Source organism: Archocentrus centrarchus, chromosome 8 (assembly GCF_007364275.1).
Source record: "Archocentrus centrarchus isolate MPI-CPG fArcCen1 chromosome 8, fArcCen1, whole genome shotgun sequence".
Lineage (NCBI taxonomy): Eukaryota > Metazoa > Chordata > Actinopteri > Cichliformes > Cichlidae > Archocentrus > Archocentrus centrarchus.
Window position 1 is genome coordinate 22,128,965 of NC_044353.1, and position 27,108 is coordinate 22,156,072.

The window sequence follows — 27,108 nt, forward strand, 5'->3', positions numbered from 1 at the left end:
TACTGATGTAGAGGTATGGAAGTGTTCATTTACACTTCTTCTGCTGCACAAATTGCTCTTCTGCCTCTTTGCCAGCACATTTCAATTTGAAATAAAGGAGTAAGCTGCTTTCACAGTAACAACTTATTCCATGTGCTTTTTGGCAAGCTTTTCTGTTGACCTTCAAGTCCCAATCAGTACAGAAGAAAAATGGAAATAACTTGTTCTGAGTCCTCTTTTTCTGTGAATTGCTCAAATTGTGTTGTGTCTCCTCGCAGAGGTTACTGAATCACTGAATCACTGCCATTTTTACTACCCCCATTCACTGCTTCACTTCTTTTTACTCATCTTTTCCTTTGTGTTTTTAGATGACTCAGTTTTTCCTCCTCTTCTTCTTCTCTTTCTTTTTCTAGTAGATGATGTCCCACCTTATTTTAAGATGGAGCCCCCTCAGACCCAGGTTCACCTGGAAGGAAATCGCCTAGTTCTTACTTGCATGGCTGAAGGCAGCTGGCCCCTGGAATTCAAATGGATCTACAATGGTACTGAGCTTACGCGTTTCTCCTTGGAATACAGGTGAGGGATGCAACCTTGCTTGCCAGAAACGATCTTCTTTTGTACCTCTTTCTTAACTCTAATTATCTTACTACACGAGGACATTTTAGAGGGATTTAATTGTAACTAATAGCACAATTGCTCATTTTTATTCAAATTCCAGACTAATTTCTATGGATTTATTCAGGACTGATTTGGCTGCATATCTCCCTTGAAACATAGCATTTTGTGTGCAAGGGATTATCAAATTTATTCCGATTTGTATCTCACACTGTATTCAACATTCAGAGATGGTGTGAAGAGATAAATATTCTTTACTCTTCTCTCTTGTGGTTTGCTGAAACTATCACTGGTGCAATAAAAGACAATGCAAATTTTTTATCAGCTCATATGGTGTGGATGGGCCACTTTATATATAGCTGTAATAGGCTGTTTCACTTGTTTTGGAGTTCTTCTGGACACCTTGTATCCAGCCTCTAAACACAATGCTGAATTATTGGAACAACTCAAAGTGTGGTAAAAAGAGACCTTCAGTCTGCACTAACAAGTGCTCTGTGTGTGCGAGTGCGAGTGTGTGTGTGTGTGTGTGTGTGTGTGTGTGTGTGTGTGTGTGTGTGTGTGTGTGTGGGTGTGTGTGTGTACCCACTTGTACATGTACAGTATGCTTGTGTTGCATTATGCCTGCATGTGTGTTCACAGGTGACAGATGCTGTCCACAGTGAAAGTCACTTTCAATCCAATTTTAGCGCAGTTTCCTAGACTCCACTCACAGTTAGACTAGACCCCTAGACATGGAGAGACATGCTAAGGTGGTAGTGTCTGATTGCTATCACTGCCCTCCTCCTTCCCAAACCACCCACCATCTCCTCCCTGTCTGTTATACCTATTTTCTTTCACACATCCTCTCTCCCCCTCATCTTTTTCTTCTCTCCCTGTCTTCCCTAAGCATTTGGCTGCGCTCTCACGTGGCTTAGTCTCTGGGTCTGCCTTGCAGGCCAGCCCCTCTGCTTGTTATTCTTCACCAGCCCTGATCAAAGAGGAGAACTGGAATCCATTTAATCAGACCCCCCACCCACCTACCCCCCGAATTGCAGTGCAGTGGGAACATGGCTGGGGTGGAAACTACACTCCTAAGTGGCGGTAGCAAACCAGTTAAAGGGGGTGTAAGCTCTTAGGTTATCTTGCTAGTATTTCACATGCACCATTTAACATGAATGCACATAAGGGGGAGATACAGAGCTGCAGATGGCCTGAACATGTGATTGGAGTTCGTATGATTTGATGGGTGCTTGTATGATTTAATTCATCTGACTGAAGATGGAGGAATTGAGTTTTGTGAGTCAGGACCTGAGCTATTGCTGCATTAAAATTTCATTCTTCCGTCTTTGGTTTACTATCTACTGTCCAGTATTACATCAGCAACAAATAACACTTCAAAGTTGCTCTGTTATATTCCTTTTTTAGAACATTTATGTCTCATTGCAAAGAGGAATGTCATTAAAGCACCGTTTCAGGTGCCCACTGAAACATGTCAATTAATTTAGCATCTTGAGTGTGGGTGATAATAGCAGCGTGATGACAAATGTTGCTGTCTGTCATGTTGATGATGACTAATTGCAGTTGTGTTGTGTGTGTGCCCATTAGGTACCTGATCCCCTCACTGGACCGATCGCACGCTGGCCATTATCGCTGCATTGTGAGAAACCGAGTTGGTGCTATAATGCAGTGCAGCACTGAAGTGCAAGTTGCCTGTAAGTACAGGATTCTTCCCGTGTATCCCCAATTCTGCCATATTAAGGCCAGACACCGCTTTTGTGAAAGGCTAGTCATGCACAGCATGTGGATGAGTCACTTTGATTTAAGGCACTTAGCTTTTAGAAAAGTACATAACATTAATGCTAATACTGACATTTGTTTATTTCCATCCTTGGTTTTTTTTTTGTTTTTTGTTTTTTGCTGGCATGCATTTCCAGCATTTTCTCTTCCAGTGTCTCCCTCGTTTTAACTCACTTTTTATGTCTTCCAGATATGGGTGGTTTTGTGGAGGGTGAGAGGTCTCAAACTGTGTCCCAGGGCGAGGGTGCTCTAATCCGTGCACCACGTATACACAGTTTCCCCAGGCCCCAGATTACCTGGTTCAGAGATGGGCGTAAAATTCCCTCCAGCAGTCGTATGTAAGTCTGCGTTCACCCCGGTTGGATTTGTTTAGTTTAGACAAAGCATTTATGCATGTTACCTGTGTGTTTCTGTGCCTGTCTCAGCGAGTTCTCTCATATATGAGCTGTTGATGAATGCAGGGCTGCTGAAGCAGAATATCTTTCACTTTAGAGAACTCCAAGAGGTTCAATACTGCTCACAGATTTTTTCCAATCCCCCACACGCCATGAGTGAAGTTGAGCAGAATAGTTGATAAACGAATGTTGGCGCAGGCCTTGTGTTCATCATTGAATCGCCTCTCAGTGATAAAGCTGGTTATTATATTGGCCCTATTGACTTTGCAGGCAGAATGATTGAAGGGTGGAGATAGAGCAGGCAGCAGAGGAACCAATTAGACAAAACTGGACAAAAGGCCTCAATTGATGATACGTTTGACTGACAGCACTCACCCCTGGTTGGATTTCTGTCTGAGAGGGTATATGTTCGTGTGCATATTTTGCACAGTGGGCGCCAGTTTATGCGAATGTGCCATATTCCAATTGCAAGTCTGTGTTTGGGAGCGTTTTTTTGTTTTGTTTTGTTTTTTTGTTTGGAATCCTGCGTCTTCTGATATTTAATTTTCCTGAAGGAAAAATTGTGACTGTAATCACCTGAGATTAATTTTAGTTATCCAGAAAAAAGACGTAGGCGGTCCGTAATTTCACAGAAACCACCTTCTTATCTATTATTCAGCAGTCTGCTCCATCATGTCGTAGCTGACATGAAGACTTTTACCCTGGGTTACATTCTGAGGCTAGCTGTAAAAATTACAGCAGAATCACTCAGGGATATTCTAAGAAAAATATCAGTTCCTTCCATGAATGTTCAACCAATCCCAGAGCTAGTTACCATGTTTTTTTAGAGCTGGCTCTTATTAGAAGCGAAGCAGTGAAACTTTGCACCGTGACGATGAGAGTCACTGACAGGATACTCTACATTTACCGCTTGTTTGCTCGCTTTGTGTCAGGCCACATTGATATTCACAGTTGTGTGTGCATCCCTGTTTGTGCATTTGTGTCTGTTGAGTCTGTGAGAGCCTCAGCTCCTAATTGTCCAGGAGCGTGTCTGTTTATCCTGCACCGATCAGGTGGATGCTGGCAGATACAATGAACCTAATCTGGCCCCATGCTTGGCGTCAGCTCTCATTTTCACAAGTCCGTCAGCCTAACCCACATTCAGTCATTCAAGAGGCTGCTGGGCCACAGCAGTGACAGAAAACACTGCAAAGGACTTTAAACGCTGCACTTTTAACACATTCATGTTTTGTGTGTATAATCTGAAGATTGTCAGAATTACTCCAAATGTAATTACTATGGGAGAAATCCATGTTAAGTGCAATAAAAAAACAGTCAGGTGGTTGATACATTTATTGCGATTTATTGCAAAGTAGAGCCAATATTGGATATTTGCCGATATATCAGGGTCTGCATTTAAAACAATCAATAAATTCAAAAAGTAAAAAGAAGAGATGGGAGAAACACCCTTCAACCATGCTATGAGTGTCGATGTTGCATAGTTTGTCCACCAGAGAGCATGCTTCTTGGAAATACGTGTTGGGAATGATACAAAGACAACAACCAGCAGAATCAGGCAGAGTATAAATGACTTGTGACAATTAAATCAAATTACTTTTGAATTGCATTGTCATACTATCTCACTAAGGACTCAAGAATATCTACTACATGTAGTTATAGTATAAGTGAGTTCTTACTATGGACAGATGTTACTACTAACAAATGTATATCTGCAAATCTGATTATGTTTCATGTGTCTGCGTATATATATATATATATATATATATATATATATATATATATATATATATATATATATATATATATAGGACCCTGACTATGTCTCACATATACCTCAAATATATTTATTAGATTAGTTTATTAGATGCACCAAGCTGTTGTAGGACCTGACAATTTCTCTTGAATTATTAACAAAAATGACCAACAGAGCCAATCGCCAGCCGAGCAACTGCTTCTATGGACAAAACTCAAGACTGGCCAACAGTATGTTTCTGTAGCAACCCTCGGGGATCTATAACAATTAAAAATGACAGCGAACCCTTTAATGAAGTACTTTATATATTAAGTACGTTATAAAAGCAGGACATATTCTGAGTTATTTCCTAAATACACTGTGGTATATTGTAGATAGAAGTGCTCATAAAATTGTCTTTGTGTGCTTCTTTCTCGGATTTAATTTATGTGATATGTGCGTCAGTTTACCCTTCGGATTTATTGACTGTGTGAAATAACTACTCACTGGTTTAATGATTTGAGTGTTTCTGTGTGCTTGTTAATGCGTGTGTGTGTGTGTGTGTGTGTGTGTGTTTGGTTTGGTTTGGAGTTTGAGGACAAATTCTGCAGTGCACAGCAGTTGACTGGAATGAAATGGACTGGAAATTTCTATTCTTATTGACCACTCATAGCGCCTTTTAATTGGAACCCAAATTGGTGGCCTTAATTTGGTTCAGCTGCATTCTAACTAAAGGCAGTTTGTGTCTTTCTGAGGCTCGAATGATTGCTGCAGGAATTATTATTCGCTAATGTGGTGTCCCTAAAACTAATGCGTGCTTCTATTTGCATGGATACTCAGTGCCATCACCCTGGACAACACACTCGTCATCCTGTCCACTGTGGCCCCTGACGCAGGACGTTATTATGCCCAGGCAGTTAATGACAAAAATGGGGAGAACAAAACCAGTCAGCCCGTCACTCTCACAGTGGAGAGTAAGTACTCACACATGCACATACATGTGTACATGCAGAAACACACATCTAGGAAACAGACTTCTTCGCCCACACACTGAAAGCCGCAGCAGATTGTTTGTAGCATCAGTTGATTGCAATAGCAGATTGTTGCAGATGAAAATGTAGTTTTTAAAAATTGTTCATTTCCTCTTGGCTCAACACTTAAATACACATTTTTATTTAACACGGCGGCAGCACAACAGGTTGTTCAGCCAAACACAATAGAAACAGAGATAGCGCCCTCTACTGGCAGGCCATTTCTTTATTATTTGAGCTGTCTCTGCCCAACATACATAATTACACCCATTACATGCAGCACAATAGATGTCCTGCAAGGCCTCCTCATCCAACATCTGGCTTTTTTATATGTTGTGTTTCAGGTACAACTCCAGCAGCACCTCTCTGAAAGGTCCGTAAAGTAGACCTTGGGTTTAAATGGATTTATGAAAATGACGCTGAGCAAACAGGGAATGATTAAGCATACACACGCCCACATAAACACACAAATCATAATAGAAGGTCGGCCTCACTTATAAAACACACATATGCACGACTTCTAATAAAGTTTGGCATTGGTGGCGGAAGGATGGTTGCAAGTCAGATCATTACGTAGTTTAGCTGGGCCTGATGCCTGATCCTTGTCCTCCCACCTACTGTCACTGTTTTATCGAAGCAAAGTCACACAAACGCTCCCACCTTTTTTTACTTACTTTCATCTAAACAAAATCAGCCTTTCTCTGCTTACCTCGACAAGCCAATTAAAGGAGTCACTCAGTGACTCCTTTAATGGCTCCAGAAAGTTTTTCCCTTCTCGCTCCAGCATCCGCTCTTCATGTCTTTAACGCAGCATTTGTAATTCAGTCCTCAACATGCATGATACAGCAACGCTTGGGGATCAGATATCACAGGATATCACCCAGTTTGACCTTGCACATAACACCGTTGTAGTTTGCATCTGAAAGCCAATACATTTATTTATTTATTTTTACAGCTCCATTTCTTCATTTTAGCATCTAGTTGGATAAAAGACAAAAAGAAATAAGCAGTACAGCGAGCATCACATTCCTAAGGGAGCATACAAATGAGACAGAGCTGAGGTTAATAGTAAAATGCAAACTGGCGTTGCATAAAGCTCCATGCATGCATCCTTTTTAATATTCTTCAGATTGACTTGAGTTTACAATTGTTTTTAGATACAGACAGATGTAAACAACATGGTAACTTTAGTAGTGAGAATTTGCTATGCAAGTCACCACAGCAATTTTTGCATTACACACTTGAGGTCTCCTCAACGCTGGGAGTTCATGAACTGCAATGCATTAATTACTGTCTGCTGAGGAACCAGTCATGTCTGTTGGGAAATGAAATGAGTTCTTTGATAAGTCAAATGGAATCCCACTTTTTTGCTGTGTTGTTGGCAAACATAGGCTACATTTTCAGCCAAATATGTGGGCATTTCACTTAATTAAACAAAATTGTTCAATTTGTATGTTTACACAGATTTGTAAAACATTTCATAAAACTCAAATAGAAATTAAAGTGTTAATGGCCACTCTGTGTAACAGGGAGTACTTCACACAGCATGCCAATCATCACTTTTTCAGCCGCTTCAACATGACTCTGTCAAGAGTTCTAATTAATAAATCATTCATAAATTATACGTGATCTTGGTGATTTTCAGCTCTAAGTCTTCTTTGTAGAAGATTAATATTAATGTTGCTTGAGTGACTCTTTTTCACCAGTTTCTTTCTTTTTCTCATTTTCTCTTCACACTTACTTCTCAAAACCTACGCCAATCAAACCATACACAAAGTCTTGCTTGTTAATTAGGCGCAAAATTTACACAGATCTGCCAAATTCTGTAATCTCACAGAAGTATACCCAGTAACTGCAGAACCAAGTGGCTTCGATTTTTTTCCTCACCACTCTTTTAGGCTAAGGCGAAACATTTTACCACATTTAATTCTTTTTTTTTATAATATTTTTTATTGATTACTTAATTTTCCCACATAATAAAGAAAAAAACAAACAAAAAAAAAAACACACAAAAACCACCTCCTAACCAAACACACAACAGTGGGAGGACATAAAATAACAGGTGCTATAACAGATACATAAAATACATACAGAGTGCATATTATTTAAATCTCTCCATCAAACTAAGTACTGGTTGCCAAATATCATAAAACACACTTTCTCGGTTAGTCAAGGTAAATCTGATTTTCTCCAGATGAAGCACGTTTCCTAATTCTCTCAACCACATTTCAAAAGAAGGGGGTTTATCTGAGTTCCAACAGAGAAATATCACCTTCCCGGCCACTAGTGTAGACCATGACATAACCTGTGCCTCTTTCTTGTCCCTCACCCCTCCTGGTTCAGTCACTATATAAATCCCAGCTCACCAGCTCGGTCTATTTTGCCCTCCAAGCTCGGGTCCCCTACCAGAGGCCTGGGAGGTTGAGGGTCCTATATATATTAGGGGTGGGACTTCAAAATTTTGTTTATTTTCCCACCAGTCTACTACACAGACCAACGAAGGTTGGAAGTGCTCCTGTGATAAGCAAACTCCTGAAATTAAAGTTAAGCATCATAACTGGATAGTTTTATTCAACATTAATGACTCACTTAATATAGTTGGAAATTAATCATTCGCTCAGCTGTATTCCTTGATGTTGAAATGTGTTATGCTTGTTTTAACAGCTTATTTTGAATTAAAGATTTAAAATTAAACCACAAAAAGGAGAAAAAGTTCGTTCTCCGTTTAACCAGCTACTTTTACACAGCTGTGCTTCACACTCACGGTTGTTAGGCGACATGAGCTACGCAGAGGTGAGGACAGGTGACGCTGATATGAAGGCTAGCCGCTCACTTCCGGCCTTTGCGGTCTTTGTGGGCTGCGAAGGACGTGGGCCGGGTCCTTCGAATGATGCGGCCACTGAATTTTTGACATTGTATGTTCCGGTGCAAAGTGCGATTAAAATGCGTTAAAATTTTTAATTCGTTAATTTCCCTGTAAGGGCAGCACGGTGGCGTAGTGGTTAGCACTGCTGCCTCACAGTTAGAATACCATCTGGAAGGCCTGGGTTCGATTCCACCTTGGCCCAGGCCTCTCCCTCTCTCTGTGTGGAGTTTGCATGTTCTCCCCGTGCTTGCGTGGGTTTCCTCCGGGTACTCCGGTTTCCTCCCACATTCCAAAGACATGCACGTACTGGGGTTAGGTTAATTGGCTAATCTAAATTGCCCATAGGTGTGAATGAGAGCATGAATGTGAGTGTGAAAGGTCGTCTGTCCCTCTGTGTTGGCCCTGTAACAGGCTGGCGACCTGTTCAGGGTGTACCCTGCCTCTCGCCCTATGACAGCTGGGATAGGCTCCAGCCCCCCCGCGACCCTTAACAGGATGTGCGGAAGCGAATGGATGGATGGATAATTTCCCCGTAATTAATTAATCGAAATTAACGCGTTAAAGTCCCACCCCTAAGATATATATTTATATTTTTTACCACATTTAATTCTTACCTTTAATTTAATCCCCTCCAAATTTTCTAGGGACTAAAAAGCAGCTGTTTTACATGGATTGATTGGTCTTCATTATGCTGATTATTAATAATGTCAACAATACATTCAAGATGATATCTGCATCACACTGATGAAAGGATTTGATTAATAATTGTAATCCCTCAGACAGCTGCAGCACCACAAAATTTAGCAGTTGATCAATCGGTAATTTTCTGTATTTTTGAACAAAGGTTCAAATAAACAATATATTTACCTGATCATCTCCATCTCTAACCAAATTTCAGAGATGGTGAATTTTTTTTCTGTCTGTCAAACATGATAGCAATGATTTTTGCTTTCACTTTTTTTAATATCTGTGCTGCGATGAAGTAAATATTTGGGTATTTGGAGATTCTTTTGGGTTAATTTAAATGCTTTAATTTTGAAATGTTGAATTCATTCTCAAGAAATGTCAGCAGCATGTTAATTTGATTTTATTTGTCTTTTCCTTCCGTGTTATGTTCTGGAAAGTGCACAGCTTAATATAATTAATGATATCTAGATCAGCCAAACATCTGCGAGCGTTGGTATTAATTTGATTTGCATAAAGAAGAATTTATGCAAAAAGAAGATTAAAAGATACTTTGCATGTTAATATTTTTAGCTATTTATTGTATGTATTTGAGTGATGAGCTGGAGACTTGTACTCGGTAATCAAATGGGGAGTGGAACCAAAGAGCAGTAATAACCCACAGGAGGTCTATTTTTAGACGGTGTTTGTAGAGAAATCATTGCTATGATACTGTAGAGATTCTGCAGGAATGAGCCGGCAAAGGCTGTGATTTACAATTAGGTGTTAGAAAATAACATCAACAATAATAAAAACTTAATTAGAGCCCTTATTAACCTGAGGTAGCCCTGAAAATGGTCTCACATGGGCATCCGGAAACAAACATCAACGCAACACACACATACAACACACTGTAAATGTCCAATCACTCAGACATATACAGGTTCACGGGCCCGTACCCGTACTCCGGGGAGGTGGGGGGAAAATGAGATCAGATTCAGAGAGAGATCACTGATTGAGGGCAGTGAATCGATGGTTGGCTGGAAGCTCTGTGAAGCCCGTGAGTGATGGTGCCGCATTTAATCGCCTTTTGTGTTTGTCTCAATTATGTTACATAATGGCTTCTTAACACCTGGGCTAACACCATGCACAGTAAATGCTGTGTGCACTAGAAAGAGGATCTAAAGTAAAGACAGGAGTGTTAATAGTTGGGTGATAGCATGCCGGCTACCTGCTGGTGATGGTGACAAATTGTCAATCTCTGTGCAAGGATCTAGTCATGCTCAGTTGGCTATATCAGGCAGAGGCACAGGCTTAATCTGAGACTGGCATGCAATTTAAAGATTTCTTTCACTTTTGTGCGTTTCTGTGTGTACGATAGATGTGGGAGGACCCGCAGACCCCATTGCCCCCTCCATCATCGTCCCCCCAAAGAACACAAGTGTAACAGTCGGGAGAAACGAAGCTATCATGGAGTGTGTGGCCAATGCAAGGTAAATGTTCACAAAGAGGCACGTAGATACCGAGAAGAAGACTGCAAACACACACAGTCAGACATTCACACATTATCAAAACACCACCACCTTCTCTCACCCACGCATCTGATATTTTGTGATTTAAATGAATCTTGGAATCTTTTGTTTGAACATAATAAAAAGTGTTTTGCACATCTCTCATTTTGTACCTCTCTTCCATTCTTCCCTTTGATTCAAGGCTTCGCTCTGTTCTTCCAATCTTGCACAATCCCAGTTCTGAATTCTGACTATTATCTCAAATTCAAAGACTTAATCAGAATGACAGATGTATCCCATTGCTCCCCCAGTGCTCTGTAACCTTGAAAAAGAATATAAATCTATATTAAAAACCACGCTCTTGGTCTCTTGCTCTCTTTTTCTCCTTTTCATCTTTTTTTTTTTCAGGCCCCTTGTCAAAATGAGTATCACTTGGAGGAAAGATGGGGCAGTGGTCAATACAGGGATTCGAGATTTTGGCCGTAGATTGGTGATCAGCTTGCCTGCAGTGAGCGATAGCGGCTACTATGAGTGCGAGGCGTCACTCCGCAGTAGCAGCGTCCCCTCAGTCACAGCTGGGGCCTACCTGCATGTTCTTGGTAAATGACCCTACATTACACATTTTGACCCTGCTCAAAGCAGCTTAGCCTAAATGATCAAAATATTGCCTGTTGCAATGCTAATATTCAAGCTGAGATACTTTTCAGAGATGGCGTTGAAAGTTTAGATTTCAGTAATAACACTAACGTTGTGCAAATGCTCTATTGCCAGATAAGGGTGGTGATAACAACAGATTATTTTTGGAGCTGTTTTTAAAGGCTGTTAGTGAGCAATCGCTTTTCTTCTTCAAAACAGAATATCCTCTGTTTGTGAAAGAGCCGCCAAGTCACATCAGCGCAGAAATGGAGAAGGTAGTGGATATCCCCTGTCAGGCTCGAGGTTTGTGGTGTTTTTTTTTCTCGATGCTCGTGCATGTGTGAAAGACCGGAGAAAAAAAGGACTACAGGGTCACAGTGACCAGAGACAAAAAATAAATAAATCCTCTCCTCCCTCTGCAGGCACACCACAGCCAGAGATAGTGTGGTATAAAGATGCAGTGCCCATCAGCCCGGTGAAGATCCCCAGGTACAGGGTGTTGGTAGGAGGCAGTCTACAGATCAACGGTCTTCTGCCAGATGACACAGGGATGTTTCAGTGCTTTGCTCGCAATCTAGCAGGAGAGATCCAGACAAACACCTACCTTGCTGTTACTAGTATGTCCCCCTTGAAATCTTTTTTCAAAGTTATCCACCCGCCTGCTGCTTCATTCTGCTTGTCTTTCCATATCTGCTCCCTCCTTCCTCTGTTCTCTTTCCTAATCCTCTTGTCCCTCTTTCTGTCTCTCGCCCCCCCCTACACCCATCTATCTATATATCTCTTTGCAGTAACAGATTTGTCAACCTTGGATGCCCGGGCAATTATTGACTATTTTTGAATCAGAGAATGAGCAGGAGAAGCAGAGAGATGGAGGTGCCTTGTCAGATTCTCAGACCTGTCCCTGAGAATGAGACCTGACAGCTGCCCCTTTTGTCAAGTCCATTAAGCGCTCAGCTGCTGCCTGCTTTATTAGGGAGAAAGCTGTTTATGTCTCTCATTATCACCTCTGTCTTACCTGAATTTGCTTGAATGTATGCGTTTCTCTCTCTCTCTCTCTCTCACTCTCTGTGTGTGTATGTGTGTGTGTGTGTGTGTGTGTGTGTGTGTGGTGTCATGTGGCTGACCCCTCCCCACACCCAGGTATTGCTCCTAACATAACCGCTGGCCCCTCTGACAGTGCAGTGATTGACAGCATGTCAGTCATCCTACATTGTGAAACCTCAGGAGCCCCACGGCCAGCCATCACCTGGCAGAAAGGTGCGTGGGCTAACAGCATGAGGTATTGGGGAGATTATTATGCTGCATTTTGGTTTGTCAGTTAGACAAGAGCTATAAAAAAAGATGCAGAATATATATTTTCTCTAAACAAGCTGTTTTTCTTTACTGTTGCTGTTCTGCTTTCCCTTCTGTTTGTTTTCCCTGACATTTCTCCAATACTGTAATTTCTCTTGTTCTTTCCCCACACCCCCTTTTTCCTCCTGTCCTTTCTCCCATATCATCGATCACTTCCACCCTTCCCTCCAGGTGAACGTGTCTTGGCCAGTGGATCGGTCCAGCTGCCCAGGTTTACTCTGCTGGAATCGGGCAGCTTACTGATCAGTCCCTCCCACCTGTCTGATGCTGGAACCTACACCTGCATGGCCAGTAACTCAAGGGGCATTGACGAGGCTTCAGCTGACCTGTTGGTCTGGGGTAAGCATAACAGCAACTGGACACACTCTGTAGAATAGAACATTTTTATTGGAACACAACACAAACACAACATAAGACCAGGTGATGTAAACCTTGTGCTTAATCGCTTTGAATCTCTGTTTCTTCATTGTATACTTTGTTCAACATTTATGTAACATTTTTAAAACTCTGACATCCAGCCTAGACCTTTGGAAAATGTAAAAAAAAAAAGAGGGGGAAAAAAACCTTTTTTTTTATGAAATAAATGATGTGATAAGTTATAGAAGCAGTACATGCTTTTTTTTTTTTCCGGGGTCATTGGCAAGACATTCTGACTTACACATGAGCTCATTTTCTGTGAATAAATTCACATTAGCAGCCTTTGAAACCTTGTAAAATACTTTACCGATTGAAACTAGAATATGATTTATCCTGTTTCAGAGAGACAATGAGTGAAAGATGAGACCAATTCCTGAAATCTCTGTTCAGTTCACTGTTCAAACAGTCTCTGAATAACAGCCTTTGGGCATTTTCATAGCACGTACCCGCATCACCAAACCGCCACAAGACCAGAGTGTCATCAAAGGGACCAAGGCTGTTATGACCTGCGGTGTGACCCATGATCCCAGTGTCACTGTAAGGTAATCTGAAGGAATTTTCTCCCTTTCCCTTTTGGTCTTACCCCACATGCTGTTTATGTAAGTAAATCGCATAGCACCTTTTAAAAAAGCAATTCACTTTCGCATTCTCACACTTATCTTGACCAAGGACATTTTGGTGCATGGAGTTGCCAAAGATCATATCAACAGTGGGAACTGTAGACAACCTGTTCTACTACCTGAGCCAAGGCCATCCCATACTTTTTAAATCACTCCCAGTCTTGCGAATAAGCTTGGGCATCAGTGATGTACTTAATTAGTTTATGAAATCTGCAAGAGATCTCATAGTGTTTATCCACCCTTAGAAGACTTCCTATGGGAAGCATCTGAAACTCTTGGAGTCAGATTTAGGAATTAGTCCATCGCCTTCCCTCACTGATCAGAAAGTCTTGAGCATGACAGAGTGTGTGTACAGTCATCTGTCTCAGAGGGAGTGAAATGATGTCTATGGAGCCCAGTGATTAGAGTGCCTGTCACCTGTGGGCCTACGACATTGATCAGATTGCGGGGTAAACAGATGAATATGTAAACAGAGTAATAACTTCAGACAGCGCCTTTAATTAAACGCAACACAGAGGAGATTAGCTGGAGAGCCTGAATGGTTGCTATTAATCAGAGGAGCTCCTAATATTTGCATGGCTGCATGCATGTTTATATGTAATGGGGGGCGTCCATATGTGTGGGTGGGTTAAATAACAGGGAGCGAAATCCGTGGAGAACAAGCGCTGCGCTGCGTGTGTGACAGAGAGAGAGATTTTTCTGATTCAAACACTTCGCTGCCAGCTTCACAACGCTTTTGATTGTTGTCAGCGCCTCGTATGTTTGCTGTATGAACTTGCACGATGCAAACAAATTTGCTGCCACTCCAATCTGTGAAGTGTTAAAGTTGGTGTATGTGTGCGTCTGTTTTTGTGCGGGCTCTGGCATTTATGAGTGTAACGCAGTTTGCTTCTCGCGTACGTGCTTTCAGACACGTGTGGGAAAAGAGCGGCACCGTGATTGATGTGAACACGTCCCCCCGATTGCGTCTGGATTCCGATGGGACCCTGCACATCTCCCAGACGTGGTCGGGCGACATCGGAACATACACCTGCAGGGTGACCTCAGTGGGCGGCAATGACTCTCGCAGCGCCCATCTCCGAGTCAGGTTTGCGTATTTACCTAATGCCTCCCTCATCTTATCATGCTGTTTTGAGTTTAGTTTAGCTTTTTTCCTCTTATTTACATGGGCCCAGGACATGATGGATGGGTGTTTTCTCCACTGTTGTGGTTTATCACTGCTCTCCTCTCTAATCCATCAAACACCTCTAATATTTACAATGCCACACTCTCACTCTGACTGTTCAGTTCTGTTATTTTCTGCCTTCTTGTCTGATTCTATTTCTCTTATCACTTGTTGCCTTATGCCCACATTTGCACATACAGGCAGTTACCCCATGCTCCAGAAAACCCAATAGCAGTTCTGAGTACCACAGAGAAGAGAGCCATCAACCTAACATGGGCTCAGGCGTTTGATGGCAACAGCCCCCTTATCCGCTACATCCTGGAGGTCTCAGAAAATAGTGAGTTTTTCACTGAGCACCACTATCACCTTTAACCATGCACATCCAATTCAGAGTCACAAATTTAATAGTTTTTGTTAGTAATTTTAAAGGCGATATTGCTACTTTATACTCGAAGGGAGCACTAATTTGCAATCCCTCCTATTATATTACATTTCAATTGTGTCTCTAAAATTGGCAGTTGCATGCTTTCGTGCCTTCCTCACTCAAGTATAACTCAATTGCCTCACTTGTGTGTTTCCTTCCAAATGAACAGGGAAACCAAATTGCGTTGCTGCCCAATACGCTTATCTTCCTTTCACGTGATAAAATCAAAGAAGTGGGAATGTTTTCACCCATTGAGAGTAAATTGCTCAACCGTTTCTCATCGAAGCTCAAGCTAACTGATAAGATGACAACTCATTATAAGGAAAATGAATCTGAGGATGCAGATGGGATCTGGGTTTTAGATAATTGAATTGCAATCTGATATTTAGAGGGGCCGTATGCAAAATAAATGATTGTTTTTTATCAGGAGCCGCAATATTATTACTGAAAAATGAAACAGTGGTGTGCAATGATAGCCAGAAATAACAATGAATTTAAATTTCAGTTTGCAAGAGCTGGAGAGATTTTTTTTTTTCTTTCTTAAGAGTCTTAATGCCCTCACAAGGTCATTCATTATTCTCTAGCTACTGCTCACAACTTTATGTGCGTCCTCTCTATCTCAGATGCCCCTTGGACAGTGCTGCTGGCCAACATTGAGCCAGAGTCTACTGGGGTTACTGTTGGTGGCCTCATCCCAGCCCGGTCATACCAGTTCCGCCTGTGTGCTGTAAATGACGTGGGCAGGGGCCAGTTCAGCAAAGAGACTGACCGGTGGGTACTGCACTTAGCTGTTATGCATCTGCTGTATGTTAAAAATACTGCTTGTAGACTGTGTATCTTAATGTGTACACTGGCCGTGAGACAAGCATTGCACTTTGAAGGCTTTTACTGTTCTGGAACAAGCCGTTCTTCCTCCTCGTCTCGGCAGTTCAATAGAAAATCCTGTGATTATTTCCTGTAAGTCCACTTTTTGGTCTTCGCTCCTGTGGGAGTGAGTGAGAGATGAGCCGACTTCAGGATGGGCCTTTTCAAGATAAAGCTGTGAATGAGCTGAAATTGCGCTTTGTGAAGACTTGATGGGTGCGCTGACCCAGCTTCATCTCTCTCCCTCCTATTAACTTCCTTTGCCATACTTCATGAGTAAAATACAGAGAGGCTTGAAAGTGGCAGAGCTCAACACAGACTCAAATCTCAAGTGAATTTTCTTGACTAGCAAGAGGAAGCTGTCATAAACATGCAGGCCCACCCCTGCACGCTCTCACACACATTCTTAGCTCATCACTATTCACCTGTGCACACCACTGTCTGACCTTGTCTGCATCAACACAACCCATTTGCTTTTTGCCGAAAGACCCTCCTCAAACTAAAAGCCACCGCTACCCATTATGCACCTTTTGCACCGCACACTCATTCGTGGTGCCGAATTCCAGTGTGACTCTGCCCAGACAAGAGTGCACCACAGGAGGGTGACTGAGCGTCAGTGAGTGCAGGGCTTTTCTGAGGCATCTCTCTGGCACACCTCTTTGATCCTAAACACTCTGCTTTATCTCCTCCAGAGCAGTGCTCCGGTGCACTGGGAAGAAATCAAGATGTCATCTTAAATTGACTTAAGGGAAAAGTCTGCCTGGATCTCTCTTTCTTGTTCTTTTATATCTTTCGCTCACTCGGCCTGTCTCTCCATTGTGCTGCTCCATTTTTTAAGCAAGGCCTCTTTGATCTTTTTTCATGGCACGGCAAGCTGTCCCTCTGCGGACAGTATTATAGAGAATATGTTTTGGACAAAGACGCAGCAACACTTAACCCAACTTTCCTTTATGGTGTTCTTAAAAAAAAAGAGGAAAAAAAGCAGTCTTTATTATGTTTTGATGTCTATGATGAAATGGAATAGAAATATGCAGAAACCCAGGATAACTAATGCACGGCTTCACTTTGTCTCTGCTTTTACCTCTCTTTTCTTATTTCTTTTCTCTTTGCCGCTGCAGACTAACTCTCCCTGAAGAGCCTCCCAGTGCCCCCCCTCAGACAGTCATCGCAAGTGGCCGCACAAATCAGTCCATCATGATCCAATGGCAGCCACCCCCGGAGAGTCATCAAAATGGTCCACTCCAGGGCTACATCATCAGGTAAGAAGAGCATGACAACCTGCCTGTTTCTTTTTTTCTTTTTTCTTTTTTTTCCAAGGATAGGTGTCTGTCTCACCCTGTGCCATTCAGATGCGATAATAACTGTTATGTCAGTCCCTTTTTCTCCCTTTCCATTTTGCTTCATTTTTGCTCACTGTGTCTGTGGAATAATTGGTGCAAATTAAATACCTTCTTCTCCATCCATCTGTTGTCACTTCTCTTTTTGTAACCATTTTATAACTGAAAATGCAGAAAATCTGCCAGTAAAATCCTAATATATGTATATTGTGTTCTGTCTCTGTGGTCCCTCTCTTTCTGTCTCCCACTATCCTTCAATTACTCTGCACTCAGGTACTGTCTATCAGGGCTTCCCGTTGATTGTCAGATGAAAAACATCACAAACCCAGACCAAACAAGTTTGCTCCTGGAGGACCTCATCATCTGGACCAACTATGAGATTGAGGTGGCAGCCTACAATGGAGCAGGCCGGGGCACCTATAGCCACAAAGTCACTGAGTGGACTCTGCAAGGAGGTGAGAACAACAAACAGGTGTTATTATAGCTGCAAGTTGCTGCAAATGTGAGATCAGTTTATGACCTGCAGGTTAGTCCTGCTGCTTAAAGACAAGCCTGAAGCATGATGCTTGACTCATTAATCTATTAATCTGATCTCCAGTCATGTTTTCATGTGTTTTTGTTTTTTTTATGTATTTATTTACCAAACCAAAAATGGTGACGTGCACACATTTTAAAGAGTAGAGCCAGTACAGTTTTTATTTCCTGTCTGAGGGAGAAATCAGCATTTATCACAGAGCAGCAAAAAGGCTTGTAAGACGTGATGATAAGTCATAGGTAAGTGCAACAGTGCTGATTTTTAGCCTTAATAAATGTGATACAGACTGTATATAGCTATGAACCAAAAGCTTGATCAGATACTTTTCTAAAATTCGGCCCAGGCGTTTACTTAGCTTTTAGTTTTTGGGCTTAGATTCGTTACTTTTGTCTTTGCTGATTTTTTTGTCACATATCTCTGTATTGTTGTGGTAAATGGACTGGTTCTTAAAGCTTTTCTACTCTGCAGAAGCACTCAAAATGCTTTATACAGCATGCCTCATTCATCCATTCACACCCATTCATACAAGCACTTTTTTTTCTACACCGGTGTTTTCTAACATTCACACTCGAGTGAATCCATCGGCGAGAAACCGGGGCTTCGGTATCTTGCCCATGGATGCTTTGGCATGCATAGTGGAGCGGCTAAGGATCAAGCCACCAACTTTCCGATGAGAAGATGACCTGCTCCACCTCCTGAGCCACTACACCACCCCCCATGCATAACACATGCTTACTTCTTTTATTTATTTATTTTTTATATATACTTTGGAAATGTGTGCCTTTTTTGCACAGTGCCTCATTAACATGCATACTGTTATTCAGACGTTTTTCTGACTGCAACACTTAAAAGAAAAGATGTTTAGGGACTTTTTCTTTTTAATTTAGTTTCAATATCAGTTATTATTTTGTTCTAATAATATTGATTACCATAATTATTATTATTATATTAATAGTAGTAGTAGTAGTAGTAGTAGTAGTAGTAGTCGTATCAACATATGGGAGTATACAGGGAATATTTCTCAGGTCCACAATTTAGGAAGCAAAAAGGTATTATAATGCAGGCACATCACCTTTTGAAGACATCCCAGTCTCAGTGAACATCTGCATTAATTCCCAATCATATTTGTTGTATTTGCCCAGATTTCCAAAGACTAAAACTGAAGCTATCTTCTCTGTATTTCTTTGAAGCTCATTATAGTTTATTACACATATTTTTTGTTTTTACTTTAACTTTAGTTGGGTACAATAGCCTTGATCCTGACAGCCCATAGTTTTTTTTTTCTGAGCACAGATTTAATTGTTTCTGCACATAAACTATCAAGTGATGATGAGCGTCAGACTTGTGACATATCTTTTGATTTTTGCAGAGGGAACCTGTCTCGGTTGGCTTCTCTTCTCATTGTTCATGCTGAGTAGTGTAATTAGAACACATATTGTGAACTTTCCCCGGTGTCATACAGCTACATATTTCGACACGCCTACTGATTCCAACACCTTAGGCTTCCTGTTTCCCTGTCTGCTCAAAATCTTCCGAGGATAAAAGTCAAATTAGCAAAATCTGTTTTTTGCCTTTGTGGCATCAGATCTAAAGGGAGCGAGCTTTTAGATGTTTAGCTTTCAGAAATCTGGCTTCATAGCTTTACGACGTGACTTTGCAGCACAGCAACATGCTGACTTTTTCTATGCACCACCTTATGTATTAGCATGATGCAAGGTTAATCCAAGTTTTTAATATAAGATTAAATGATGTCATAATTGCTGACTTAAGTCAAAATCAATTCATAGACATGACAGTACGTCTCAGATGTTGCTGCTATACTTTACCGCACACCTTCTGGTTCAGGTACACTCTGCTGACTCCCAGTCAGATTTAAATTCCTTTAACTTGTATATAAAGCTCTGAAAGGCTTAACACACTCACATATCTCTGGATGCCTGTCATGCTAAATCCATTACACGAAGAGAGATCTCTCCACCATACTCAATATATATTCCCTTGAGCACCCATAAGAAAACTGCGAGTGTTCAAATTTCCTAATCTGTTCCATTTCCTGCTAAGAAGCAGTTATTAGAGGCAAACTCAGAAGTTATTTTTGATTTCTTTAGATTTTACAGGTGTTCAGGTTGTTGCATTACTACTCTGTTAAACTGGTTTCAAGTGTAAATGTCTAAAATAAAAGAGGCTGAGAGCAGGCTCTTAGTTTATTCCTACGGTGTATGAATAAACTAAGAGCCCACAGAAACACACATAGCTCCTGTGTCTCTCTTACTTATTATTATAATTGTGCAGCTTCAGCAGCACATGCCTTTTGTTTATTTTAAGCAACATTGCTCTTCAAATGCCTTCTGTCCCCCCCCCCCCCCCCTCAGTTTCTTCTTCGCATTTCTTCGCATATAGCCCTGCGTATAAATATTGTTCATTTGTATAATGAGCACTACATGTGTCTTTCAGAGGAATAAAGCTGTCTTTTTGAACACTTTGTTTTGGCTGGATAATGACCAACTTTAATTTTGAAATGATGGATTCTGTCTGGCACACCTAAGACTTAAACCTTGGAAACTTGTGCACACATTTTGTGTGATGCCTGATCAATTAGTCGGCTAATGATCGGGTCCAGCTCGGAGTGAGCTGCATCTGCAATTAAGCAAATGTGTCAGATTTCTGGAGAAACACAACCTCGCTGTGTTAAATTAGCAACACTATGAAACCTGGAAAGGATAGCAGACATTGCAATTTTTAATTTCCCCCTTTCTCTTTCACTTGCAAAACAATGTAAAAATGATTTCATCATCCTTGTCATTGTTAGTGAGTACGAGCAGTGAACATGTTTAGCTCAGCTCTCATTAACTGGATGTTTCCATCACTCCATTCAAGACACACGGGCAGATTATGCTGTGAATTTCAATACAATCAAATTAAGAAATGTGCAGGAACATGAAGACCAGTACTGGTCAATCAGCTTCATTAATGTGTAACTCCCTGACTGTTTGCTGGTGTTACATCAGAGTGGCATGCTCGCTTCAAACAAACTGCTGCAGGGTTCACCTGGAAGCTGCCTGAGGCAACTGCTTTCACACCCGGTGTGATTGGCATGTTCTTACCTCCCCAAATGAGCAAAAATAAAAATTCCCTCAGCCTGATTCTCACGCTCTAAATGAGGTTGGTCTGAAAGCTCCTCTTGTAGGCTTTTTCTTCCCCGTCTCATCACTGTTCCCTCTTTTTCTCCCTCCCCTTGCTTGTCTGCCTGCCCTTCTCTCCCTCTATCTTAATCTCTCGCCCTTCCTGCACCTCTTGGTGATTTTTTTTATTTTTATTTCCTCTGGATCAGTGCCCACTGTGCCACCAGGAAATGTACAAGCTGAGGCTGTCAACTCCAGCACTGTACGTTTTACCTGGACTGCCCCGAGCCCTCAGTTTATCAATGGCATCAACCAGGGATATAAGGTGAGCAGCTCCTTTCTGCAAACTAGTGCACTCTAGTGGTCAAGAAGGGCATTGTCGTTACAGTTTACAATCACTGTCAGGCAAGTTGTGCAGAAAGCCAAATTAATTTGTGCATCATTAATTTTTTTTTGTTTGTTTTAGGAGGGGTGGGGGGGGGGGGGGTCCCACTTCATAAATCATAAAAAAATGTCCGCAATAACGTCCTGTCTCTTATAACTTAATTTCCAGCTCCTGGCCTGGGAACCAAGTCGTCCAAATGAAGTCACTGTGGTTCCGGTGCGCCCCAACTTTCAGGACAGTGTTCACATTGGCTACATCTCAGGCCTTAAAAAGTTCACAGAATACTACACTTCAGTATTATGCTTCACTACCCCTGGGGACGGTCCACGCAGTCCGCCTCAGAGGTTACGCACTCATGAGGATAGTATGTGTCCCTATTCAGGAAATGATTTGGTATTTAAAGATAATTATGTGTCAGGCTGTTGTTCTGCTCCTACTTCTTGTTTTTATTGTTTGTTTGTTTGTTTTTTTTATAGCCCCCGGTGCCGTGGGACACCTTAGCTTCACTGACATATTGGACACCTCGCTAAAAGTTAGCTGGAAGGAGCCGCAAGAGAAAAATGGTGTTCTCACAGGTAATCATTAAAGATGACTATATAACAGTGTAATATCCCTTTGCATTGTCCAGTGTTTTAAGTCATCAAGACATAAAAATGTGATTACTCCCCCAACCCTTTCAGGCTATCGCATCTCCTGGGAGGAGTTCAACAGGACCAACACTAGAGTGACCCATTATTTGCCCAACCTCACTCAGGAGTACAAGGTCACAGGGCTCACTCCTCTCACTACTTACACTATCCAGGTGGCAGCCATGACCGCCAAGGGCCAAGGCCAGCTGTCTGCTTCCACTATTTCCTCTGGTGTACCACCAGGTCAGGGCTTTACTGAGTATAAGAACGATTTAGTATTTGGTAGTGTCCTTATATTGGGTTATAACTAGGATAGTCATTCCATTCAGCAGATTTCTGTTCAGCAGTCTGTAAATTCACGTGTTAATTTAATTTGTCTGTTCTCAATTCTCCACTACAGAGTTGCCTGGTCCTCCAACCAATTTAGCCATCTCTAACATCGGCCCTCGCTCCGTCACTCTGCAGTTCAAGCCTGGTTACGATGGCAAAACATCCATTTCTCGTTGGCAGGTTGAAGCTCAGGTGGGATTTACTTGTATTTTAAAATGTTGACATTTTAGGAATGTATTGCATTTTTTAATTCATTTCAAATGTTCTTTATGGTGGCGCTTTGGTTGAACAGTCATATTTGTTTCATTTGCTTAGCTGCTGATGTCGCTTCATTTTTCTGTGCATTTCAGATTGGTATAATTGGAGAAAATGAAGAGTGGCTAATGGTTCAGCAGCTGGCTAATGAACCTGATGCTAGATCACTGGAGGTCCTAGACCTGAACCCTTATACTTACTACAGGTGAGCACACACGCATCAAACCATTGTGCATCCTCTACACACAGAAAATCATCTTACACTCCTGCCTAATGTTAGATCAAAATTATTCTAGCCTTTAACTCTGCTCATAAAAAGATCCAATTCTCTGTTACTACATTCACCAACTTCCTTTTTGGACATCATTGAAGTCCCGTTTTATTCAATTGGAAACAAATCAAATCTAATCTTCTATATTAAACAGATTAAACACCCATTTATCCGCAGTTTTATCCACATCCATCTGGTTTCCTTTGTTGCAGGTTCCGAATGCGTCAGGTAAACATTGTGGGCACCAGTCCTCCCAGTCAACCCTCCAGGAAGATCCAGACCCTGCAGGCCCCTCCAGACATCGCCCCTGCAAATGTCACCCTGCGCACAGCTAGTGAGACTAGCCTGTGGCTTCGCTGGGTGGTAAGACACCACCCTTCATTTAACATTTGTCCTAATTCAGGCAGGCTAAAGTTAGTTGAGTTTTATCATTTATTAGGTCAGGACTCAATTTTAGATGTGTAGATTTTAATATGTTTTTAAATGCATAAGCATCTATAAGCTATTTTAAAATTACTTTTTTTTCTTCTGGAAATGTTGGGAAGTAATGTTGTGATAAGATGGAATTGGGGAAATGCCCTTGAGTTGTTAATATTAAGAGAGGCTTTGTAAAAATCAGATTTAAAAAAAAAAATCCATCTATCCATGTTCTTAACCACTTTATTCAACTTAAAGTTCTTTTTAAATGGACGGACCTACACCCTGTTTTCACAAAGACTCAGTTTAGAAACCTTTTTTTTTAACGTTGGCTTTTCCTTCTTCAAATTTCCAGCTGTTCTCTGGGCTCGGTTATATGTTGAATAAATGAAGGAGATGGTATCCGTAGTGGTTAATAAAGCTGCATGCTCTGTGTCCTTGGTTATTGCTGAGTTCTGTGTCAGCTTTTGGCCAAAGAACTCGTCGTGACATCTCTCCACTGCCATCACTGTGGCATTGCCTGAGTACTGAGACACAGAGACTTGTGACATTCCTGCAGCTCCTTAAAAAGGATTAAAAAAGGTAGATATACCAGCAAAGAGGTGTCAGCTGGGTAATAGGCTCTACAAATTGATGACAGCGCACTGATTGTGGCCTCTTTCGCAAGCTGGGTGTTAAACTGTCGTAAAATTTTGTGGCTCACTTCATGGCTGTGGCATAGAAGCGTCTGTGAATCAAGACGGCATTAATTCCAAAAACACAACTCCTATAAGTTCACTGCATTTAAGCAGATTTTCTCACTTATCATAAATGTACAAGTGCTGGTGTTAGGCGCTATACTCCATAAAAAATAGAGCTATCTTGTTCTCATTAGTAATGAGAGATGGAGCTAAAGAGTGAGTATAAAAATACTGTTGCTTTTCAGTAATAATTCATGAAAAATCACTAAAACCTGTATTCATGCCCTGCTGAGCAACCATGTTTCTATTGTTTTTCAAGACCTGTACTTTCTGAATGAAATAAAAATACTAAATCAGGATCGTGATAATTATTAACAGCTATTTTAAGCCATTTTCTTAAAATGCTTATTTTAACATCTAAACTAATCCCTGCAGTCCCAACTAATTATCAACACCGCTTCTTCTTAGCCTCTTCCAGAGTGGGAGTACAATGGCAATCCAGATCTGGTTGGGTACCGCATCCAATACGCCAAAGCCGGATCTAAAGGGGGAGTCCTTTCCCATGTCATCATGGACCGGCTGGAGAGGGAGTTCACCATAGAGGATTTGGAAGAGTGGACAGAGTATGAGGTCAGAGTTCAGGCCATCAATGGGATTGGCTCTGGACCGTGGAGTCAGCCAGTCCATTGCAGGACAAGGGAGTCTGGTGAGTAAGGAAATATATTATGATGGCATCTTAAAATTACATAGATATGGCTGACGTATTCAAAATGTCAACCTTTTTCCTCTGCTGCAGTGCCCTCCAGCGGCCCCACCAATGTTTCAGCATTTGCCACCACTTCCAGCAGCATATTGGTGCGGTGGGGAGAAGTCCAAGAGACCGATCGCAATGGACTCATCTTGGGCTATAAGGTAGCACACACCATTCATCTCACACTGATACACATTTAAGAATCACATAAAAAAAAAAATCATTGACTTTCTAAGTGCTAATATGCTAAAATTCAAAATTTCCCGCATCTTTCAGGTCGTCTATAAGGAGAAGGACTCAGACACAGCTCCCAGTTTCTGGACAATAGAGGGAAACACCAGTCATAGTATCCAGCTGACTGGTCTGGGCAAGTATGTCCTATATGAGATCCAAGTATTAGCCTTCACACGAATCGGAGACGGAAGGTGCAGCTCACCATCCATTCTAGAGAGGACTTTGGATGATGGTAAATTAAATTAATGTGCAAAATATCTTTTTTTGCTATACCTGAAGTTCTTTATCTATAAACAAAATGTATATTTTTCTTTTCTTAATCACCACACTTCTGTCACATATGACATTCTTCCCTAATGATTCTTCATTTGGTGTGGCAGTACCAGGCCCTCCAGTTGGCATCTTGTTCCCAGAAGTCCGTACCACCTCTGTTAGGCTCATCTGGCAACCTCCCGCGCAGCCCAATGGAATTATACTGGGTGAGTTTACAATAAACAGAGCTTCTGCCACAGGCTTTGATAGCACTGTGAGATAAAGTCAATGCGAGACAAAGCAGTGGAATTTTATTTTTATAACAGCTTTCAGTAAGTAGGAAATATAAAGGGCTGTGAGTGATGTATTAAAGACATTGAGAAAAGGTATAAAAGACATACAAGACAATAAAAAGACACAAATTAATGGGATGTCAAATGAGTAGAATAGAAGAGAAGGTGAGAATGAGCTCAAATAAAAAAAGACAGATTAAACAAGGAAATAAAATCTTACAACTCAGCTACAGTGCTGGACTGTCCAAATTAAATGTAATGAAAATCAGGGGAAAACAGCCTTAAGACTTAAGCCTTGATTAAAATTAAGTCTTAGTCCAAGAAGGGAATCTCCCTTCAAATTTCCCCATCTCCTCTGGTTTGATTTTGAACTGGAGCCAATTTGTTTTTCTTGCTTATCCCTTTTTTATGCGTGACTTTATTTTGAGATGAGTTTGTCTTCTCAGCTTATCAGATCACATTCAGAAGAAACTCTTCAAACAGCAATGCTGCAACCGTGGACGTGCTGAGCCCCAGCGCGCGGCAGTACACGGCAACTGGACTGAAACCAGAAATGGTTTATGTATTCCGGCTCACTGCTCAAACGCGCAAGGGTTGGGGGGAGGCTGCAGAGGCTTTGGTGGTCACAACAGAGAAGAGAGGTTAGTGTAAAATCCTGCCGCTAAAATGTATTATTTAAATTATCCACCTCTAAATATTAAGTCTGAGAGGGACCGCGTGTCTGTCTGTGCCCTTTAGCTCGACCCCAACCCACGAGCCGTCCCACAGTGCCTCAAGAGGAAGTCCAGGCTCGCAGAGTGCTGTTGTCATGGGAACCAGGCAGCGATGGCTTGTCCCCAGTTCGTTACTACACGGTCCAGTACAGAGAGCTTCCAGACAGCAACTGGACTGTTCACTCTGCATCAGTCAGCCATGAAACAAACTCCTATATAGTGGACAGGTATATATCTGTATATATATATATATAAATAAAAGTCTGCTTTAATTTTTGCATTATCAGTATTATTGTTAGTAGCTCTATGTGACACACACTTTTCTCTCTCTCTCTCAAGGTTAAAGCCATTTACTTCTTATCAGTTCCGTGTTAAAGCCACCAATGACATTGGAGACAGTGAATACAGTGAGGAGAGTGAGGCCATCACTACATTACAGGATGGTAAGAATTTGCGACTAAGCCAGCACGTACCACAGAGACATTATCTATTGATTTTCCCATTGAGTTGTACACTTTGTAACTGTGAAAGCATGCCTTTACATTTATGCTTTGACTTTGAATTGTCACAGTGAATACTTTACGTCAACAGTATGCGTATTGACTCTGGAGCTGTTCTCCACCACATTGTTTGAACTGCATATCACTCTCCACAGCTATGCTGATTTGGTAAAGCAATGTTTTCTTTTTTATCTTCTCTAGCCCCAGACAAAGCGCCAACAATACTGTCTGTTACACCCCACACCACCACCTCTGTAATGGTCAGGTGGCAGGTAGGTTGAATGGCTTGAAAATGTTTCTTTTTTTTTTTAATTGACAAAATGACAATAGAAACTAATATTAACTGGCCATCATTAG

The 27,108-nt window shown here is 41.4% G+C and overlaps 1 protein-coding gene across 1 annotated transcript in view; it reads left to right on the forward strand.

Annotated features, from left to right (window-relative positions):
- Positions 1 to 400: 400 nt before the first annotated feature.
- The window catches only part of LOC115784506 (protein sidekick-2-like), a 37,112-nt gene continuing 10,404 nt past the window's right edge, over positions 401 to 27,108 (forward strand). Inside the window, exons 1-31 of the mRNA XM_030735748.1 lie at positions 401 to 555; positions 2,179 to 2,285; positions 2,561 to 2,708; positions 5,338 to 5,471; positions 10,439 to 10,550; positions 10,977 to 11,167; positions 11,424 to 11,507; positions 11,627 to 11,821; positions 12,345 to 12,461; positions 12,729 to 12,896; positions 13,414 to 13,516; positions 14,505 to 14,681; positions 14,960 to 15,096; positions 15,807 to 15,954; positions 17,166 to 17,306; positions 17,658 to 17,839; positions 21,251 to 21,366; positions 21,595 to 21,790; positions 21,903 to 22,001; positions 22,107 to 22,298; positions 22,456 to 22,577; positions 22,736 to 22,845; positions 23,124 to 23,274; positions 24,477 to 24,714; positions 24,805 to 24,920; positions 25,036 to 25,225; positions 25,374 to 25,472; positions 25,985 to 26,179; positions 26,277 to 26,478; positions 26,591 to 26,694; positions 26,953 to 27,023. Coding sequence (XP_030591608.1) covers positions 419 to 555; positions 2,179 to 2,285; positions 2,561 to 2,708; positions 5,338 to 5,471; positions 10,439 to 10,550; positions 10,977 to 11,167; positions 11,424 to 11,507; positions 11,627 to 11,821; positions 12,345 to 12,461; positions 12,729 to 12,896; positions 13,414 to 13,516; positions 14,505 to 14,681; positions 14,960 to 15,096; positions 15,807 to 15,954; positions 17,166 to 17,306; positions 17,658 to 17,839; positions 21,251 to 21,366; positions 21,595 to 21,790; positions 21,903 to 22,001; positions 22,107 to 22,298; positions 22,456 to 22,577; positions 22,736 to 22,845; positions 23,124 to 23,274; positions 24,477 to 24,714; positions 24,805 to 24,920; positions 25,036 to 25,225; positions 25,374 to 25,472; positions 25,985 to 26,179; positions 26,277 to 26,478; positions 26,591 to 26,694; positions 26,953 to 27,023 — 4,482 coding nt within the window. The 5' untranslated portion in view covers positions 401 to 418. The remainder of the gene's footprint in view (positions 556 to 2,178; positions 2,286 to 2,560; positions 2,709 to 5,337; positions 5,472 to 10,438; positions 10,551 to 10,976; positions 11,168 to 11,423; positions 11,508 to 11,626; positions 11,822 to 12,344; positions 12,462 to 12,728; positions 12,897 to 13,413; positions 13,517 to 14,504; positions 14,682 to 14,959; positions 15,097 to 15,806; positions 15,955 to 17,165; positions 17,307 to 17,657; positions 17,840 to 21,250; positions 21,367 to 21,594; positions 21,791 to 21,902; positions 22,002 to 22,106; positions 22,299 to 22,455; positions 22,578 to 22,735; positions 22,846 to 23,123; positions 23,275 to 24,476; positions 24,715 to 24,804; positions 24,921 to 25,035; positions 25,226 to 25,373; positions 25,473 to 25,984; positions 26,180 to 26,276; positions 26,479 to 26,590; positions 26,695 to 26,952; positions 27,024 to 27,108) is intronic.